General features: G+C 37.0%; 1 protein-coding gene across 1 annotated transcript in view; it reads right to left on the bottom strand.

Annotated features, from left to right (window-relative positions):
- Positions 1-1,002: 1,002 nt before the first annotated feature.
- GPC5 (glypican 5) overlaps positions 1,003-20,486 on the bottom strand; it is a 723,207-nt gene continuing 703,723 nt past the window's right edge. Inside the window, 1 exon segment of the mRNA XM_054400650.1 lies at positions 1,003-1,163. Coding sequence (XP_054256625.1) covers positions 1,003-1,163 — 161 coding nt within the window.

Below are 20,486 nucleotides of genomic sequence, written 5' to 3'. Positions count from 1 at the left end.
ACATCTCCACATGGGGAGGAATAACACCATGCACTGGTTCACGCTGGTGCCTGCTGACTAGAAAATGTTTTACAGGGAAGGACCTAGGGGTCTTGACAGACACCAAGTTAGCCAGTGATGTGCCCTGGCAGCAAAGACTACCATCCTCCTGAGCAGAATTAGGAAAAGTATTGTCAACAGGTCAAAGGACATGATCCTTCCCCTCTACTTAGCACTGGTGAGACCATATCTACAGTTCTGTGTTTAGGATTTGCTCCCAAGGACCAGAGTGACAAGGGCATATTGGATAGAGTCCTGCAAAAAGCCATAAAGGCTTTTAAGAGACAGAAACAAGTCTTATGCAAGGACAGCTTGCATAACACAGCTGGGACTGCTTGGAGAAGAGAAAATGCAGGGAGGATTTTCTAATAGCATATAAATACCTGATAAGGGGAGTAAAGAAGTTACAGAGCCAAAGTCTTATCAGTGGTACCCAGTGACCAGACAGGAGGCAATGGGCACAAACTGAAATACAATAGATAACATTTAAATCTAAGATTTTTTTTTTCCTGTGAGTGTCAAACCATTGGAACAAGTTTCCCAGAGAGGCTGTAGGATCTCCATCTTTGGAGATATTCAAATACCAACTAGACTTGGCCTGGGCAGCTTGCTGTAGCTGACTCTTCTCTGAGGTCAAGGTTGGTCTAAGTATCTCCAGGCACCCCATGACTCAATGATACTGTGATGTCTTTTTTGCAATTTGTTTAGAAAGAAAGATTATCACATTAAACTTATATTTAACATAAATTATTATAAAAGGAAACATGATTTTGCATGACTATCCAGATGTTAAAAAAACCCACAGGAAAAAAAATTGCCTAAAAAACTTTGTATTCAGGCCTAATATCAGAGAGGCTGATATTATACAAGCTGTCATAAATATTTCTATATCCTTATTTGAGACTTGTGAGTGGGGATAAAACAGGCGACAATGAGACACGTGTATCAAGCCAGAGTTAACAGTTACCAAAAACTGGAAAACAGTGCTACCAAACTAATCAGCATATGTGTCATACAATCAGCCACTGCTGCTGTACATCCTGCTCTGGTTGTGTCTAAAGTGCTGCCCTCATTGGTTTGATGGATTTGCTTTACAGCATTGAGGTTTGTCTTGTCTGGCATCCCTGCTGAGACAAATAAGAAAATACATTCTGAAGCATGCCTTGTCACTACTGGCAACTCGTTATAGCTAGGACAAATTTAAATATCATAAGCACACAGACTGTCACACTTTGGTTTCTAATTCTCATGCTAGTGCCAAGTTCAAAATTCTTTATAACTGCATGTAAAAACATACACTATACTAAATGGTTTTTCATCACTGAAAGCAGTTCAGAGGTCTGCCAGCTCTGAATAAAGGTGTTTTTGTGGAAATATATCTCAACAAACATCTGCAGAATAAAGTAAACAATTTTGCCTGTCCTAGCAGTGCCAAAAAGTTCACTGTTTATACCCTTCTTGAATCTGAAGGAAAACTGAAATAATTTACATGAAATAGCTTATGCCTGGGTCCCAATACTATACCAGAATAGTGTCTATGTGATGGGAAGTACAAAATGAAGCATACTTTTTGCAACATAAACCCTCATTTTTGTGCAATTTTAAAAAGAGTTTACAACATAAAAAGGCAAAATGGTAAAGCTAACTTCAAATGGGAAACTTTTACTGAGTTCCCAGATGAATATTGGTATTTTTTTGGACTGGGGTACATAATTCTCTGTGTCAAAACAATGTTTTGTGTGGAACAAATATGCAATCACCTATTATTTTTCCTCTATCTGGTTGAACAATTGGAAACAGAAAGTCTTGGGCACTCATTCAGGTTTGGTAGCATTCTCAGCTGCTTGTATTTGCTATGCATACTTCTAGACTAACTGCTTTACTCCGTATAACATCTTGTGGCATGCCACTATCAATCAAAATTAACAAGTCTAAATTCAGTGTTATTACATGCAACAAATATTGACATTGTAATTACACTGAGAATGAAAAGGGCTTCACATAAAGCAATGTCAATATTTATGTAATTAGGTCAATACATATATAATTCAGAAGGTAAACTCTACTGTTGGAACAGCATCATTAGAAAGAAGCTCAGCTCTACTGAGCTGACATTGACTTTACAGTCTTGAGTATCTGCATTGTTATTAATTGTTTAGGTATTTCTTGCCTCTATCATTAAGAAATATTCATAAACTAGTGATTCTTTTTATTATTATTCAAAAGCACTGTTATGGAATATAAATATCTCAGTCATGATGTTATCCTCTTTATTAACCTGGTGTAATAGAATATACAGAGAATCTGCATTTTTAAAAGGAACAAATTCTTTTTTTGTTGTTGCTGTATGTGTTAAAATCACTCTTTACTCTCAAAGCAACATGAAAGCTGTTCTTTGTGAACTTGCTGTATGTACTCAAATATCCTTCCTGCAGCTTTGAAAAAATGCATTAAGAGTCAGCTAAAGTCAATCATGTTGTCTGAAAAACCTGCTAGAATGAATTTGTTGGCTTTGCTGCTGTTGACTTAGACAGCAAAATATACTGCTATTTTGTGTGGATTTATTGATCCAGTGCTTTTGTCCAGAGTTTGTGAAAATTAGCTCCATGAGTACAATGCAAGTGAACATACAAGGAAGAGGAGTAACAACAGATATTGAGAAGAGGGAATAAAACTTCTTATCATGCACGTTCAGTAACCTGCCTAGAAAACCATCAGTCACTCAACACTTCACTGAATGAAGTTTGGTGGGTCATCAAAGAGGGTGTATCAAGGTTTTTTCAGGGGGATTTTGTAAGCAGAATCACAAAAAGAAAAAAATGCTTTGAGTTCTTTCTGCAGAGCATTAGTGAGGCTTTGTCACATGTAGGAAGATCAGTTTCAACACTGAAAAATTCAACTCTCACCTCTACAACAAAGCAGTTCATGAAGTTCTGTAAGTACAATGAAGCAGATTTTCCCAGTGCATTTACAATATCACAGTAGTAAGATATATGGCCTTATCTTAAACATCTTAGATGTTTATCTTACTCTAAAAGACAATTATCGTAACCCTCAAAATATTCCTAGGTCTTGCAATTAACAAAATAACCAGCTTCAGTTAGAGCATCTGATCTGAATCTGAAGGCAATGTGACTAGATTTTAATTACTGATTGGATTGTTGAGTTTAATGTCTAGTGAAGACTCCATAGAGATATTATGGAAAACAGGGGGAAAATTTAATTTTAGTTTTTGGCAAATGTGTTTGTGTTGGTTTTGGGTGGAGTGGGTTGTTTTTTTTTTAGTTTTTAGGTTTTGGGTGTTATTTTCTTTGTCTTTTATTTCCAGATTAAGATTGAAACTGCATATTTTGAAAGCCCTCATGAAGAGAATGCTTTAAAAATATTCAAATATAACAATATATTTTCCTTTGATCAATCCAAATGTCAGGGAGTATCTAATATGATCTCTGATATTAAATGAACATACTGTTAGGATTGCAGCCTAAATATACAGCAAACCTTTCAGCTCCTAAGCCTCATATGCCTAGACCACAACTTTGACTTTATTGAAACAAGAAGTTCAAAACCTATATAGTTAGAAGTGATCTTGGGACAAAAATCCCCAAACACAAAAACATTCCTAAAAATTAGTGTATTTTAATAGAAGTGTGTGAGGGGGTTCTTCCCAGAATGCTGTATCTTTTATGTTTTTCGTAGTTCTTTTAACAGTAAATTTAATTCCTAACACCTAAGTTATACTTTCTATTTAAATAAATAAATTTTGTTGTTCATTATGTATCAGGATTTAAATATGAGTGACTTTTCATGTATCATAATCAGTAGTGGAATAATATTTTCCTGTGAATGAACTTAACTCTTATAGTTCACAGCAAATTTACAATGAGAGCTATCCAAACATTTGTAGAAGAACAGACCAAAACTAAAAGCAAATTTGCTTGGTTTTAGTTTCCTCACATGCGAGAAGCTAGAATTTTGTCATAGAAAAGGGATTTAAGTTTCTCAAATGTTTAAAATTACCTCTGATAAATGTCTTGTCTACTATCACACTGGAGTTAATATTTTGCCTGGAAATCAGTAACATACAGAAGCTTCAGCTGAGATTCAGAGGTTTTTTTCTGAAGAGAATCTAGAATTGCATCAGGGCAGAAGACAAGTTGCATGGGAATTAAAATCCAAATGTAATGTTTCATGAACCTACATAAAGCAAAGCTGTCACATATCACATACCTGTCCCCAGAAACAACTTTGAAGCTCAGTTAGTGGCTGCAATTTATTGTCCTGCCCTGGCTTAGAAAAAATTAAAAAGTAAAAAAACACAACCCAAAACACCAGAAACTGTGATAACTATTGCAGCATCTCATTATAGTATAATAGTTTCAGAGTATTTCTAATGCTTTTTAACATCCCCTAAAGATATTTAAAGCTTGTCAGAGGTAGTGGTACCGGCATCCGACCTGTTATGTTCTCCAGAGTAGGTACAACAACATGACAATTTCCTTCCAATATTTAGCAAGAGCCTTTAACCTTGATTGAAAAAGTGAAACCTAAGTCATTTGACTTGGAGCTTTCTACTGAGGCTGTGAAAATATTACAAAATGGTCTATGACTTTTGAGCAGTAGATGCTTGCCTAACAATGACCATGCTAGGATTTTAAAGGCTTTAAATGTTTTTCACGGAACATCCTCCAACAATGGCCTAGTTTGAAATCAAACCAGAAATTGTTTGTGTAACTGCAGTTTAACCTCAAACACCTTGCTGTATTATCTTCTGTCTGCTGAGTAACATATATCAGAACTAACACAAGTCTTCAAGGGAAAATGAAGATGTCAGAGGAGCTGGTGTGGGAATCTTGGATACAAATCCTGTCAAAGGTTTAGGGATGAGGAAGAACTGGATTTCTCTCTGTGTATCCCTGTTATGATGTTCTCAGATTCAAAACACAGCTTTCATGGCACAACAATTTTCTATGAGCTTGAAATATGAGGAATGATTTGAGTATGGATGGGACAGTGTTTCAGATAAGAAAAAACGTGTAATGTGGCTTTTACAAGGCAACACTCCTGTGAAGCTCTGTGAAAAATTCATCTTAGAAGTGCAAATAAATATTTCAGTCATTGTATGTAAAGTAAATGTTGAGATTTCATAACACAGAAGCTGTGAAGAAAAGCACTGATAACTAGCTAAAGTTCTGTCTCAATCATGAGGAAGCTTTATGAGAGGGTAAAGAAATGCATAGGAGTCAGATGAGCAGATGAAAAACCTGATGGGCTGTAGATGAATGTTTAAATATGAAGTTGGTAATGTAATTATATAATTAAATAGTTGGGAAAGGGTGTCATGTAGGCACATTGGTCATTGATTTATAGATATCAGTAATGAGAAATAATATTTTGGGTAACTAGAAGATAAAATTGGATGCAACTGATAAAGTAAATTTAAGAACTCGTAGGCAAAGGCAAAGAGAAGAATAGCATAGAGATTAAGAGGAATGAATAAACATTGATATCAGAGCAATGGGATAAGAAATTTTCAGCTAGGAAGAGCTATGGCAATCTCCTTACTATGTCACATAAACACCAACACTAGTAGCAACATATATTTGTAATATTAGTTCTATTCCTGAAATTCACAATATTCACCATAATGAGATTTAAATGATGAGTTTATGTAGGTATTTTGACTAAACTGATTGAAAAAAAAACCAAAAACCCAACCAACCAAAAAAACAAACAACAATATTTATTTTGCATCACCATTCCATAAATTATAGCAGCATATTAGTAACCAATTATTTCTTTTTAACTGGCCAATCTCTTGCCATCTGGAACTTTCAAAGCTTCTAATAGATGTCTCCTCTCTTTTGGTTTTACATTTCCTACTTTAAATAAATATAGGAAAATACAGTATCTATAATTCATATCCAGTGTACCTGGCAAATTTCTTGATCCCATTTTCATGTTTTTGTGACAGCATCTGTAGTTGTAAAAGCTAAGGGATGTCCCTAAAAGGAAAGCATATGCTATATTACACTTGAACATATTCTCTTCTTATAGTACACATATAACAGTTCATGTATTTACCCTCTTCAGGAAATCTATGTGTTTTTATGATGTAGTGCAACTTTTGCTTTCTCCATTGCACAATATGTAAAAGCGAAAAGAGCAGAGGAATTGGAATAGATAATCTCAGAGGTCCTTTCCAGACACAACAATTTTGTGATCCTGTGATTCTATGAGTATCAAACGTTTCATAATTCAGCACCAGTCAAGAACAAACAAGCACACAAGATACCTCACACTAGATCTCACTAGCAGATCTACTGCAGATGGAAGGAACTTGTGTTGCTTTACCATAGAAACATAGAATTATTTTGGTTGGAAAAGACCTCTAAGATCATCAAGTCCAGCCATCAGCCTAACACCACCATGGCCTTTATACAACGTCCTGAACTGCATGTCCACACGTTTCCCGAACACCTCCATGCATGGCGACTCCACCACCTCCCTGGATAGCCTGTTTCAATGCCTGACCCCTCTTTCTGTAAAGATTTCTTAATATTCACTCTAACCCTCCCCTGCAGCAATTTCAGGTCATTTCTTCTCATCCTATCACCTGATACTGGGGAGTAGAGACTGAGCCACACCTGAATACAACTTCCTTTCAGGGACTTGTAGAGAGCAATGAGGTCTCCCCTCAGCCTCCAGACTGAACAATTCCATATCCCTCTCCCATTCCTTGTAAGACTTATTCTCCAGACTTTTCATCACTTTCGTTGCCCTTCTCTGGATACACTCAAGAATCTCAATGTCCTTATCGTAGTTAGGGGGAAAAAATTTGTCACTACCTCACTGGTTTGGGAGCAGGTAATTTGCACGCCTGCTCCCATTCTTTGACTACATTGTTTTTGAAGATGTGAACGTATCATTTAGGCTGGAAAAGACCTTTGATATCACTGAGTTCAACAATAACCTAACATTACCAAGTCTGCTGCTAAACCATGTCCCTAAGCACCACATCTACACATCTTTAAATGTCTCCAGGGATGATGATTCAAGCACTTTCCTGGCCATCCTATTCCAGTACACATTCCCAGTGATATGAGATATTTCTGCTGTGAATTAGGTTGGGAATCAACCTAGTGGAAAATGTATCTTTACTTTATTTTTTGAGTTTTCATTTAATGAAGAAGAAATTAACAGCTAAGGAAATGACAACATTTTAAATCGTTACTCCAATGAAACCTTGTGACTTTTGAAGTTTAAACTTTAAAGAAAAATATGTTATCTAACATTGTACACTGGTTTACCCAATTTAAATTTCATGTCAGTTTACACAGCTGAATTTCTTAATACTTCAAACTTCCTTTCACTGAAGATTTCTTTGCTGCAAGTTTTGTAATAAAAGAAGAGTCAACATTATTCATTCAGAATCAATGAAGGATTTTGCATTATGGAACCTGTTATATAAACATAAGCAAACTGCTGCTCTGTCAATGATGTTAATTAATTAGCACAGAAAACAGGCTTCACTGATACTAAAATCATGTTGTAAAATGATTTCGATTCCTATCCTCTTCTGTCTTTCTGCAAGGTCTCAAATTTTTATTTGGGTGCAATAAATTATTGTTATCTGATTGTATCAATTCTAATAGCTCACTAGTAAAAGTAAGGTGGAAGATAAAAGAAAGTTCAAAACCAAAATGAGTAGATTTTGCCAAAACAGAAATATGTTTCACTCTTTGAGTCTGTCTGTGACCATTTCCTGATGCTTTTGAGCCAGGCATAACAAGATATAGTGAAAACTTTAAATAATCAATCCATTGGGACCACTAACTTCTGGCATTCAGTGATTAATGTGTGCCTTGGAGCATAGGGATAGATATTTATTATCCTTATAAAGTAGAGTGAATGATTCTCATAAGTCTCATAAATTTGTGTTACCTTTTCTACAGCTGCTTTGCCTTATGCAAGAAGAGAACAAATTAAAATCAACGAAAAGCCAAAATGCAATCAAACAAACAAAAAACATCAACAGCCTGAAAAATGTGCTTACACTTTCTCTGTTGTATGAGAGAATTTTTAATGAAGGACAGAGTTCTTGAAATACATCAATTAAAAACAATTCGGTACAGCTTTTTTAACATCAGAGATGAACTCATGTTTTGGCAAAGCAGACTTTCATCTGCTTTGCTGTAGTGGATGTATGGGTCAGTTGGTGTCAGAAATGATAAGCCTAAGTGTGAGCACCACACCGAGTGCAGCATAAAGTAGCATTATGCTAATGCTAAAGTGAGGAGCTTAAGAAGATAATAACAGATGAAATGCAGTGTGTGATTAATTACACTTAGTTTCCAATATTTGTACAGTCTACATCTACAGCTAAGGTTCAGTTGGTTAAACATAGCTGTCTACAAACATTTTAGATGCTGGAGAGTGGTATTGAACTTGGCATACATACTGTCCATCCAAAAGAAGCCTGACTCTTATAAAACCTTCTAAGGATGTCTTGTACATCCTAAAGCATCTCCAAGGACTTTTTGCACTTCTGTTTAGACAACAGAATTCTGCCTTGCATCTGTTAGTTACTGCAGATCCTGTTATAGTGAATACAAAGAAGTAAGTGATGGTAGAAGAAGATATATATTTAGTCTGAATTTGGACAGAAAAATCCTACATTTAGTCAAATAACAGGTTTGCAACTGCTTAACTAATGAATATTTTCCAGCATATTCCCTGTCATTATGCTTTACATCTTTGATGGAAAATATTTGTGATTTCAGCTTCTGGTCTTGAAGGGTAGGATGCCATACTGCAGTGAAAATATGAATGTGTGCTCTGTGCAAACAGTGTCTGAGAAGCCAGTACTTCATGGAAGTGTTTCTTGCTAAAGTACAAAGAAAGTCTTTGCAGCTGTATTTATATAGCTAAACAGGCATTCCAGAAATCCCAGAAGGAGATCCTTCAGACAAAGTGGCATTGAGAGGTGTATATCTACTGTGCTCAGAGATAGCAATACCTAGACGGAACTGATTAAAAAAAAAAAAAAATCTCCATTACATATTACAGTGCCCTGCATCTCTTTTAAGATATTGTCCTGGTTTTGCTGGGACAGAATCCCAGGATCCCAGGCCAGCCATGGGCTGCGGGCCATTAGCAGTTCTGAGTCAGCCAGGACAGATGACTTGAGTTGGCTCTCATGTGTACCCCATACCTCGGGCACCACACTCAGTGTGAAGGAGGAAGTTTGCAGAGGAGAGGGGAGCCTTCTCTTCCCATTGCTCCTCTGGATTGCTGCCTTGGATATTGTGCCTGCTGCTTTTTTGCTGGGCTTAGTAGAACTTTATGTATCTTGTGTTAACATTACTATTATTTTGGCTATTTCATTAACTCTGTTTTTCTTTCAACCTGTGGGTCCTCTAACTTTTTCCTGAGTCTCCTATTCTTCTAAGGAGGGGTCACCAGGTGATAAAGTAATTGCTATAGTTTAGGCCTAAATACAGGTTAAATGTAGACAGCCACACACAAAGGTCTTATTGGCTCAAAGACATAGTTAACATTTTGTTTGTTTGTTTATTTTCAGTTCAAAGTGCATGGTAAAAAACAAACAAACCCCCCCAACAAAACACAAAACAAACATGAGGGGGGTGTTGCAACCCTCTAGGTGGTGATTTTATAACATGAAATTGAAGGAGAGCATTATAGGCTCTGAGATATGACATCCAGGCACAGGAAAGTATTTTGAAAATAAAAACCTGCTGTTGAGGGACTTTGTAGGACAAAGAAATTGAAGTCTTCATCTGTCTGGTTTGTGTTGTGGTTTAGAAGCAGTCCTTGGAATGAATTACCCACAAAATTTGATTTGTTTTGGAGGAATGGAGGGGGTTTTCCTTAATGCTAAGCCATGGAGTGAACTAACATTTATGAAATGCAGATAATGAGAACGGAAACCATGAAACAACTCACAAGCTGAGTTACTTTGCAGTATTGACAGTGCTGGAGAATTGCCTAGTATCATAGAAAGGTTCTGTATGGTGATATAAATTCTAGCAGCAAATTCTTAATGTCCTTATGACTCTCAATTCTGTAACTGGCTAGTGATTTCTTTCAGTGAAATACAATTATGGGGTTTTACGGCCCTTCCTACAGCTCAGGAAACCTGTATCAGATCCCAGGGAAGACCTTGAGAATGAGTACCAAAGGATTGAACCTGACTTATATGATGAGAAAGTTATGTGGAACATGGAGACAACACTCACTTATGAGCCAAGCTAACTAAATGTACTTTTAACTTTCTATAGTAAAGCAGTTTAACTTTCTATAGTAAAGCAGTTATCAGTGACTGGGATTTTTTGTGTTTGTGCAATAAGTGTGGTGATAATCAAGCCAGCATTAGATACTTTATCTCTCAGAGTAACTTTCTTGTGCTTTATCCAATCCATTTTGACAGTTTTCACCAGTTTCCCCAGGGAAAACTATGTCACTCCCCATATAATGGAGTAAGCCATAGCATGGTGCAGGTGAAAACTCTTTGAAACAGTGTACTGAACCGTTGTCAGTTCTTGCTCTGTGCTTATGTGCTAAACATAGATATTGTTATGAAGAATGTTTCTGCAATAGATGATCGGCAGTTCTTTGGAGTAATTTGGTCTAAAATCCTTCTTTTTAATTTAATATATCTCAATGAACATTGTAATAATACACAGATCAACACAAAAAAGCAATTAGAAACGCACAGGGAATATGAATATGCAAGTAATCTCACCTACAAACAAAGGAATAGTATCACTGTTATTGTTAGAAAGCAATTAACAAGTCTGCCTAATGAGAGAAGCTAAAAGAATTCTGCATCCTTAACTGTATATGAAGAAATTAACCCAATATCATCTGTATAAATGAGAAATAGAGTGTAAACAATGATCTGAACATAAGTCTGACATCTTAACTATGAGCAGCAGACATTAAGTCTTTAGTGTTTGAAAGCTTTCTTTCAAAGTCAACAGTAGCATTTGTTTCACATTATACATTAATGAACTCAGCATTTCTATTTAGAAAACAAAGCTTTTATGAGTTAATGCAACACAAATAGTGTCACAAGCCAAAACATTTCCATTTATTTCTGATTCTTAGGAATCAGATAACATTATTTGTTGAAATAGTTAATGTATAAGTTTTCACTTGTGGATTAATTGTGGCATATAACAAAGTGTTAGATGCCTAAAAGACTTGATTTTATTTTGCATACAGAGTCTAAAACATAACTGTATTTTTCATCTGATGTAGAAAGAACCATGTTAACCTTCATTAAATCTATTCCTATTGCTTTCTATGCAAAAGCTTCTAAATCCATCTTCTTTATAAGACATACCCATTATAACTTCAATGTTCTAGGGTCCTGGAATCAGCATTGTCAATAATGCCTGTTTTAAATTAAGAAATCCATATTTCAATCCCATTGACTATTGAGGAGCTTTTAACCTTTATCATTAACCTATGCAAAGTCTTCATAATCGATACAAAATTATAATAGGACTAAAGTCCCATAAATCAAACTGGGTAGAAGTAAGTAAATTCTTAATTCTTTGAATTTTAATCTGATCAGTATTCATTTCCATACTATGAGTCAGATGTCCCATATACATTATTGTTATTTGAAACAATTTCTCCACATTATTTTTTTTTCCAGTTTGGTGTGCAAGATTTATAATCAACAATTCTGGCTTATACAAAATTACCATCTAGAAGAGAGAAACAAAGTTGAACTGAATATCCTGGAAGTGAAATGTGAAAGTGGATAGAGGCAGAATGTTACCAATTAGGCCCATTAAGAAAATGAAATACAACTTTTTTTTTCCCAAACCCGATTTCCAAGATCTATGGCCCAATTTCACTGTAGCAGCTTATTATTTTATTGTTTATCTGGATGCTGGGTTTTAAAATGAAAGTATAAGAAGTCTGGAAGAAAAATCAGAAGTAAACCAATTTCCATTGAAGTAACTTTGGTAATTTTTTTCATGTCAGTTCACCCAGAATTCAGTCATTTCACTTTCAGTTGAAAGAAATACTCCCTGTAGATTAGCGTAGTCCTCCCAGACACTCATACCTTAAACTGTTCTTCTTAATTTTTGCTGTAAATCAAGTTTAAATTGTTGAAATGTATCTTGAAATATATTTAAGTCAAAACTTGCAGTCATTTTCTCATCATATCTGCCAGATGGGTGCTATAAACCCACCTCTTGCCATTCACTGGCACTTGCAAAATCCCCTTAGTGGATCTGCTCCCAGAGGTGAGTGATCAGATCTGTGATTTTTCTTACTTAGTTTTACTGCATTTGGAGCTTACATTTAGAACCACCCCACAGTGGGATCAGATAAGTGCCTGCAAGAGGAAGAAGGATCATGGTACCATAATCTGGGAAAGGACTTAAACTGTCAGCTAACCTTGACATCTTAAAACACCCAGAAGCAGACTGAGAAAAATGTATAATCCACTGTTGATATCTGGCCTGAACCCACATCAAAGACTGGATTACTGACAAAAGGAAGCATGGAGCAGTAAAGAAGGTAGACATTCATTGTCTCTGTTCCTTCCCTGTAAATAAGCACAGCTTTTCTCCTTGCAAATAGGAATGCAACACAAACATTTTCTTTAGTTGTTCATTTATCTTCCTTTCTGGGATAACTTTTGGTTCCCTGATCTTTAACTCAGCTATGATGTTAAATATATCAAAACCATATGACTCAGAAGAATCTAGCTCTTGATGCCTTCTTGGAAATGCATTCTCTTATCAAATTATGAGGTTTAAAAAGTTCAATTTTTCATAGAAATTTTTGTTCTCAGATTTTCATTTTGGAGACAAGCCTTTCTGGAAGAATGTATCAATTTCTTTCAGGCTAGATGAATATCTATGATAAATATTGTGGTGCTTGCTGAATGAATATTGATCTGCACCTTCGAGTGTGTTTAGTGTTACGCAACACAACAGAAAGCCTTGTGTCTCAGTTCATCTTACAAGATCTTTGTTCTGAAGTCAGTAAAAATGGAAAGTTAAACATCAAAATGAGTGCATTCTTTTAGCTCAACTATCACTACCTCACAATTTGAAGACTAAAACTAGTACATGCAGAAGCTCCACCTCTCCTTAGGATAGCTGACCTTGCAGAATTCTTATCAATATGTAAGTTCCATGCAAATATGTTCTCTATTCAGCAACACACAAATAGTGCTGCTTCTCCTTGACTTCCAAGCATCTTCTCTGAACAGAAAAAAATCTGTTCTGTCCTCTATGCTCACAAAACCTAACAATGCTGATGATTGACTTGATTTGCTCTGGTCACCTGGCGGGAAAGTAGTTTCTTACAAAAGCAAGCTACTTGACTCCAGGATTTTAACAACAACAACAACCACAAAAGGCAACCAATGTAATAACTGGTCTCAAGATAACATATGGAAAAAAAGGAAAAACAGATTGAGGAAAAAAGATTTCTGTATTCTCTAGATCAGTAGTGTAGATATGAGAAGCCAAAGTAAAAAACCCATATGATTTCACTGTATCTGTTCTTTACTTCTAACTGAAGGGGAACACCCATCAAAGAAACTGAACTGCTATTTCCAGTTCATTTAGTAACTTACATATGTAAGTTCAGAACCTTGTTTTAGTCAAACACAGCTATTCAAAGAGAACAAGAGTAGAGACAGATAAGAAACAGATGAATTTTCACAGTTTAGGATTTTGGCGTGAAGATATTGATCCAAGAGAGAAAAAAAATTGAGTAAACAATGAATGGGTGTTGAAAAGTAAAGAGAAGGGAGGAGACAAAGGTGACCTCCCTCTATTTAAAGTGATTCTGTGTGGACTTGTAAGCCAAAGATATCATAAGTTTGCACTTTATTTTTGGTTGGGAGAGACTAATTTTGACTTTAAACCTACTTCCAAAGGGGCACAGTAAGTTGAACTGTACCATTTTCAGTGAAGTGACATGTGAAAATAAAGATACTAGTTTTTCATGCATGAATGAGTTATGGAAATTGAGAATACATTGTGGAGTCATTTTGTGAGCTTTCTTTTCATTTTAACCCATGGAGTTCTTATCCTGACCATTCACTGTTCTTTAATGATAAATGTTCTTCTCAAGCCTAAGTATAAACCGACCAAGACCACCTCTTCCACTACACTCTTGTTCTCTGTTGAAGCAACAGTATTTGGCAAGAGAAGGAGAAATAACAGTGTGACCCTGGTGAGTCACCTTTTAGATGAAGTGAAAGAAGGTTGGACTCAGATCCCACAGGTCATGCAGCAGAGGAAGTTTGTCAAGAAGCCTGTACCCAAAAGTTTATGAATACATGCCAGAAAACATGAGACAAATAGTTCACATCCCTGTCTTTTTGCCTATGTTTCCTACTTTTTTGGGTTAGGGTTTGGGATTTTTGTGGGTTTTTTTTGGTTGGTTAGTTGGTTTTGTTTGGGGTTTTTTGTGTGCATTTTTTTTCTGTTGTGGGGCCTATGTTAGCACAGCTGTCATTTCTTGGGAATTCCTAGAGAAAGAAATTCTTCTAGTGCTGCAGAATGCTAGTGCTGTCTCATATCCAGGCTCTTGATATCTAGTTTAAAGCATACGATAACTCTTGGTTCCCTGAAACTTTTATTTATTTTTAAAGTCCTTTTCCAGAAAATGGAAGCTGAATGAGAAGACTGCATCACAGACCACTAGCAGTTTGTTTTCCAGCCTTACACCAGGGATTTGTGATTTTATGGACAGAAGAGAAGCCATACAGTTCCTGGCATAGTTTTGAGTGATGGTTCAGGATGGAGAAATCCAAACCCAGTTGTGATGGTTTAAAACTGTCTTTTTAATTTTTGTTTACAAAGTTCAAGCAAAGAAAGCTAAAGAATGTAAATAAGTCACTATTGGGTGTAAGAAAGCAAAATAATGATTGTTCTAAACACTTCCATTGGATAGATAGAAATGTTTAAGGACCACTACTCAAAACAAAGTTGGGGCAGCTGGGGTCTGCAGTTCGCAACTTGCTGGACTGTCTGGCTGCTGCTGCTTCTCTTCTGGCTGAAGATAGCACACTGACCTTGGCGAGCTAAGTTAACAGCTTCTCTGCTTCTTAACTCTCTGCTTTCTGCCAGTGGGTTCTTAGGGAGGAAGCCCCTGGGAGAGAGGCCCCTTGGGAAAGGTCCCCTTTGGGGGGAAGCAAAGGGAGCTTGGTTGTGCTTTTCTGTTGGTTGTATATATTTGTAAATGTTGTGAATTTTGTATATTTGTACATATTCGTTGCATTTCATCATAGATTATATATTTGCTTATAAATACAGCTTTCATTTGCTTTCCAGACTGAGCTAGCCTGGTTATTGCCAGTGGGAGGGATTTCAGCTCTCACACTGATACACCAGCGTAAATTATGTCTATTCTGGCAATAGAGTCAGTCCTGAAGCAAGCTATCTTCTCAGGACAATTGTGACTTTCCCTGTTGAGGGACTCCACATGGGAGTTCTAAAGGAAATTAGTGTGTGTATAAGGTGAAGGATTAGATTGCTGAGTCCTGAAGTGAAGAAAAAAAAAAACTTCACTCTACAGTGAAATAGCCTACGTTTAGTTAGATCCACTCTTGCATATTCAATGTTTAAAAAAAAAAAATAATAATTCTGATATACTTTTAAAGTATGAGATTTTGGGAACTATATCTGAATTGAAACAGAATGAATGAATGAATTCAAAAACTAATGTAAATTAAGTGACAAAGGAAATTTTCCAGAAATAGTTCAGCAGAATAAGCAGATGAGCCAAACTGCTGAAAAGGCAGACTCCAGGGTTTTAATAAGTCAATAAAACTATAAGTCTTAAAATGTCATGTAAGCTTAAATGGTAGTCATGACATCACTTTCCTTCTTTGTGTTGTGCCCTCCTCCTCCTGTGTTGCCCTCTTTTTTCTTCAGGGTCATTGATGAGTCATATCATGTCATGTTCTTTCTTCACACAGTCTTAGGACATGTTTAGTACACTTGTTCCAACAGTTTCCACAGCCAGTAAGGAATTAAGGAGTGGCAAAAGTGTTCAGTGTGTGTTCAGGACGAGAATATCAAACTCCACTCTCTCCTGAATGCCAAGTTCAATTCAAGAAAGCTGTCAAGAAACACAGCTCTGAGTTTGGGAGGAGGGTTACAGAAGGTTGACAGGTGAGATGAATTCTCTTAGGATTGTTGCTTTGTCTACCTGCACGTTGAGGGTTACCCTAGAACAGACCATGGGGTGAACACAGAACAGGCTGCTGGGGTGTAGTTCTGTAACAGCTGAGCAGGCCTGGGCTAGTAACAGCAACAGTTTCTGTTGACTGTCCAGTGATCCCAAGGCAAGATGAGGTGCTGAATTAGACCCAGATCCATTCAGGAAGACCAGTCAGAAACAACAGCAGGAAACGGGAACAGAAATGGAACTAGAGGTTTCCTTCAACACAGGTCTGAGGCCATCCAGGAGACAGAACTGGAGATAAGCAGATACACAGAATAGCTCGGGAAAGGCCTGGGTGTGCAGAATTGAGATGAAATGAGACTCTTGGGTCCATGGCCAAGAAAGTATGAGTGGAAACAACAGATGAGGTTGTCAGACTTCCACATTATCTCTCCAATGGAAAACTCTCTAATTATATGAAATCAGATAAAGTTGCTCACAAACAGAATAGCTTGACCTGATGAGCTTGTCTTGATCAGACTCAAGGACGTAATTTTTAATTCTTGGAGTACTTTGAAACAATTTACTTTTTTAAAAAATTGAAAACAATATAGGCTTTTTGAATACTCACTGTTTGCTGTGAATTTCTTACACTTACTGACTTTGACAAATTTTATTCAACTTTTGTAATTTGCAAATGGCAATCATGTTTCAAACCACACAAAATAAAAAAGAAATTAAAGTATTTACTAAAACGAGGCACAATGTCAAGATTACTTTAGTGCCAATCAATTCATAAGTTCTAAAGAGATGAATTCCTGAAAATGGGGCTTTACTAGTTGAATGCTGGCAAGGACTCACCTGAAGGGCCCAGAACTGTTATATCCAAATTCACAAGCACCAGCTAGACACTGGAAATTTTGTAGCTGGTCTCACAGAATCACAGAATTTTCAGGGACTCTAAGGGACCTTGAAAGATCATCCTCCCTGCCAGAGCAGGATCACCTACACCAGATTACACAGGAATGCATCCAGGCGAGTTTTGAATATCTCCAGAGAAGGAGACTCCACAACTTCCCTGGAGAGCCTGTTCAAGTGCTCTGTCACCCTCGCAGTGAAAAAGTTTTTTCTCATATTTACATTAAACTTCCTATACTTCAGCTTCCACCCATTGCCCCTTGTCCTGTCATTGAGCACCACTGAAAAGAGCCTGGCTCCATCCTCTTGGGACTCACCCTTTACATATTTATAAACATTGATGAGGTCACCTCTCAGTCTCCTCCAAGATAAAAAGCCCCAGCTCCCTCAGTCTCCCCTTGTACGGAAGATGTTCCACTCCCTTAATCATCCTCATGGCTCTGTGCTGGACTCTTTCAAGTAGCTCCCTGTCTTTCTTGAACTGAGGGGCCTGGAACGGGACACAATATTCCAGATGTGGCCTCAGCAGTGCAGAGTAGAGGGGGAGGAGAACCTCTCTTGATCTACTGACCACACCCCTTTTAATCCACCCCAAAATGACATTGGCCTTCTTGGCCACAAGAGCAGATTGCTGGTTCATAGTCACCCTTCCATTCACTGGGACCCCCAGGTCCCTTTTGCCTTCACTGCTCTCCAGAAGACCTGTCCACAACCTATACTGGTACATAAGTTGTCCCTCCCAAGTGCAAGACTCTGCACTTGCCCTTGTTAATCTTCATCAGATTTCTCCCTGCCCAGCTCTCCAGCCTGTCCAAGTCTCACTGAATGGCAGCACAACCTTCTGGTGTGTCAGCCACTCCACTCAGCTTTGTGTCATCAGCAAACTTGCTGACAGTGCACTCTGAGCCCTCATCCAGGTCATTGATGAATATATTGAATGGTACTGGTCCCAGTACTGACTCCTGAGGGACTCCACTAGACGCAGGCCTCCAACTAGACTCCATCCCATTGACTGCAACTCTTTGACTTCTTTCCTTCAACCAGTTCACAATCCACCTTACTACTACCTGATCATCAAGACCATGCTGCCTCAGTTTAATTGCAAGCATGCTGTGGCAGATGGTATCAAATACCTTACTGAAATCAAGATAGGCCACATCCATCGCTCTACCATCATCTATCCACCTGGTTATGTTCTCATAAAAGGCGATCATGTTGGTCAAACGCGACTTCCCTTCCCTTATGCTTTGTATTAAGATGACATTTTTCAAAGTGTACCTCTGTGCAAATACTTTCTCCAGAAAGATACTGTACATCTGTGTGATGGTTTTAAGGCTATACCTTTAATTTCTTTTCACAGAGTTCAAGCAGAAAAGGAAAAGAATGTAAATAAATCACAATTGGGTGTAAGAAAGCAAAATACATCGGAGAGATAGAAATGTCTAAGAGTACTCAGAACAAAGTCTGTCTGGTGTTTCTCTGCTGGGCAGTCTGTGTTTCTCTTCTGGCTTTGCTTTCGAAGATAACATACTGGCATGTTGACCTTGGAAGCTAAATTTAACAACCTCTCTGTTTCCTGTCTTTCTTCCTTCTGCCAGGGGGGTCTGGGGAAGGCGGGGAAAGCAAGGAAGGGGGAGGCAGCAGGGGCAGCTTTCCTGGCTTTGGCCAGGAGGGTTTTGTGCTGTTTCTGTTAATTGTACACATTTGTAAATACTGTGTATTTGTACATATTCATTGCATTCCACTGTAGGATGTAGTTTTTGCTTTGTAAATACACCTACATTTGCTTCCAAACTGTGCTAGTCTGGTATTGTTAATGTGGGAGGAGAATTTCAGCCCACCACACTACAAAAATCTGGGAGTGTAGGTGATTTCTATGAGTTCTTAATCAGTGCTAAGAACTTGAGAAACAAATGATTAAATGTGAGTTGCCTTCCTCAGTGTTATTGTGTTCCTGTTCTATATCTTTCTGTCTATTTTTAAAGGAATATTTTAAAATAGTTTGCTGTCTAAATGTTTAACAACAGCATTAAAACTCCAGCTAGGTTGTGCTCAGCATTTTTGTCCGGTGGAGTGAGCATGAAGGAAAAAAAAAATCTATCCAAATCTGTACTTCTGGTATCAAACTTTCAACTTGTATAACAGAAGATATATGACTTTTATTTCATTTTTAAAGTATATTTTCTATTATACTCAACACTGAAATGTAACTAGGGGTGATCATTTGTTCAAGGAGTTTCATTATTCCAAATACATGGTTATTTTAGAGTTTCTAGATGTATTACTAGATATTGTGCAAGCAAAAGATGGAACTATCTTCCTTATTAAAAGTAAAAAGTGAAGTCTAACTTGACAAGATTAATATCAAAGATGGTATATGGGGATAAGGTATAAGATTTACATGATTACCTAAGTTTGCTCATGTTCACATCACTTGGTTTAATTATGGCTACCTTCTACAACGTTGTCCCCGGAAAGAAACAGTACAGTCATGTAGAGACATAATGCTTTTAATATTTTTGCATGATGTTCAAGAGAGTGAAAAGTCAGGAAACCTACTCAGTGATCACTCTGCACCCAGAGAAAGTAGAAGAAATCAGAATATGTACCACAAGATTCATTATACCCCCTTTTGAGTCTACCAGTAAAGGCAAGACTGGATTTACAAAGTCAGTGAAATACTGGCTGCCTCCGAGCATTAAGTGTGAAAATGCTTATATTTTAGCAAAGCATGCTCTTAAAAGAAATATAGAATTACTCTCTGGTGAGGAGCACTGACATTCCTTCCATGAGCAAAACTATAAATTTGCCATGGGGTAGAAATACAGTAAATGTACTTTTTAAAATGCATTTAATCAAAGGTGTATCAGTAGCAGACATATTTTTGTGTCTGGATATATACTTTCAGTATTTACCACTCTAACTATTGAAATATTAGCATTTAAAAGTCTTGATTATGGGGCCCTTTTTATGCAGAGTGCAAGTTTCTATGCATTTATTAGACTAACTTTCTTATAAGCTCTGTAAACAAAGGGAAAATAGAAATATATAAGCTTTTTACTATAAAACAAGTTAGAAATTCAACATTTAAGTATTGTCGTTATAAAGTAAGTATGAATTTTTACTATTTTGACTCTTTTTGTATCCATAGAAGTGGTTGCTCTCCACTTCAAAATTTTGGACTGTAAAATGTTATAGATCTATAGTGACTTTCATTCTTCTTATACACAACGATGAGTGAAGTGTTGTTACAGGTCTCAGCCTGACATAGCTCCATGCATATGTTGGTGTATTTTTATGTTAGAGAAGTAATATTTTGTGCTAGTTCTTAACAGTCACCAAAAAAAGCTACT

This window comes from Indicator indicator, chromosome 1 (genome assembly GCF_027791375.1).
Source record: "Indicator indicator isolate 239-I01 chromosome 1, UM_Iind_1.1, whole genome shotgun sequence".
In the NCBI taxonomy this organism is placed as follows: domain Eukaryota; kingdom Metazoa; phylum Chordata; class Aves; order Piciformes; family Indicatoridae; genus Indicator; species Indicator indicator.
Note: the sequence above shows the minus strand (reverse complement) of the source record. Positions and strands in the feature narration are given on the sequence as shown.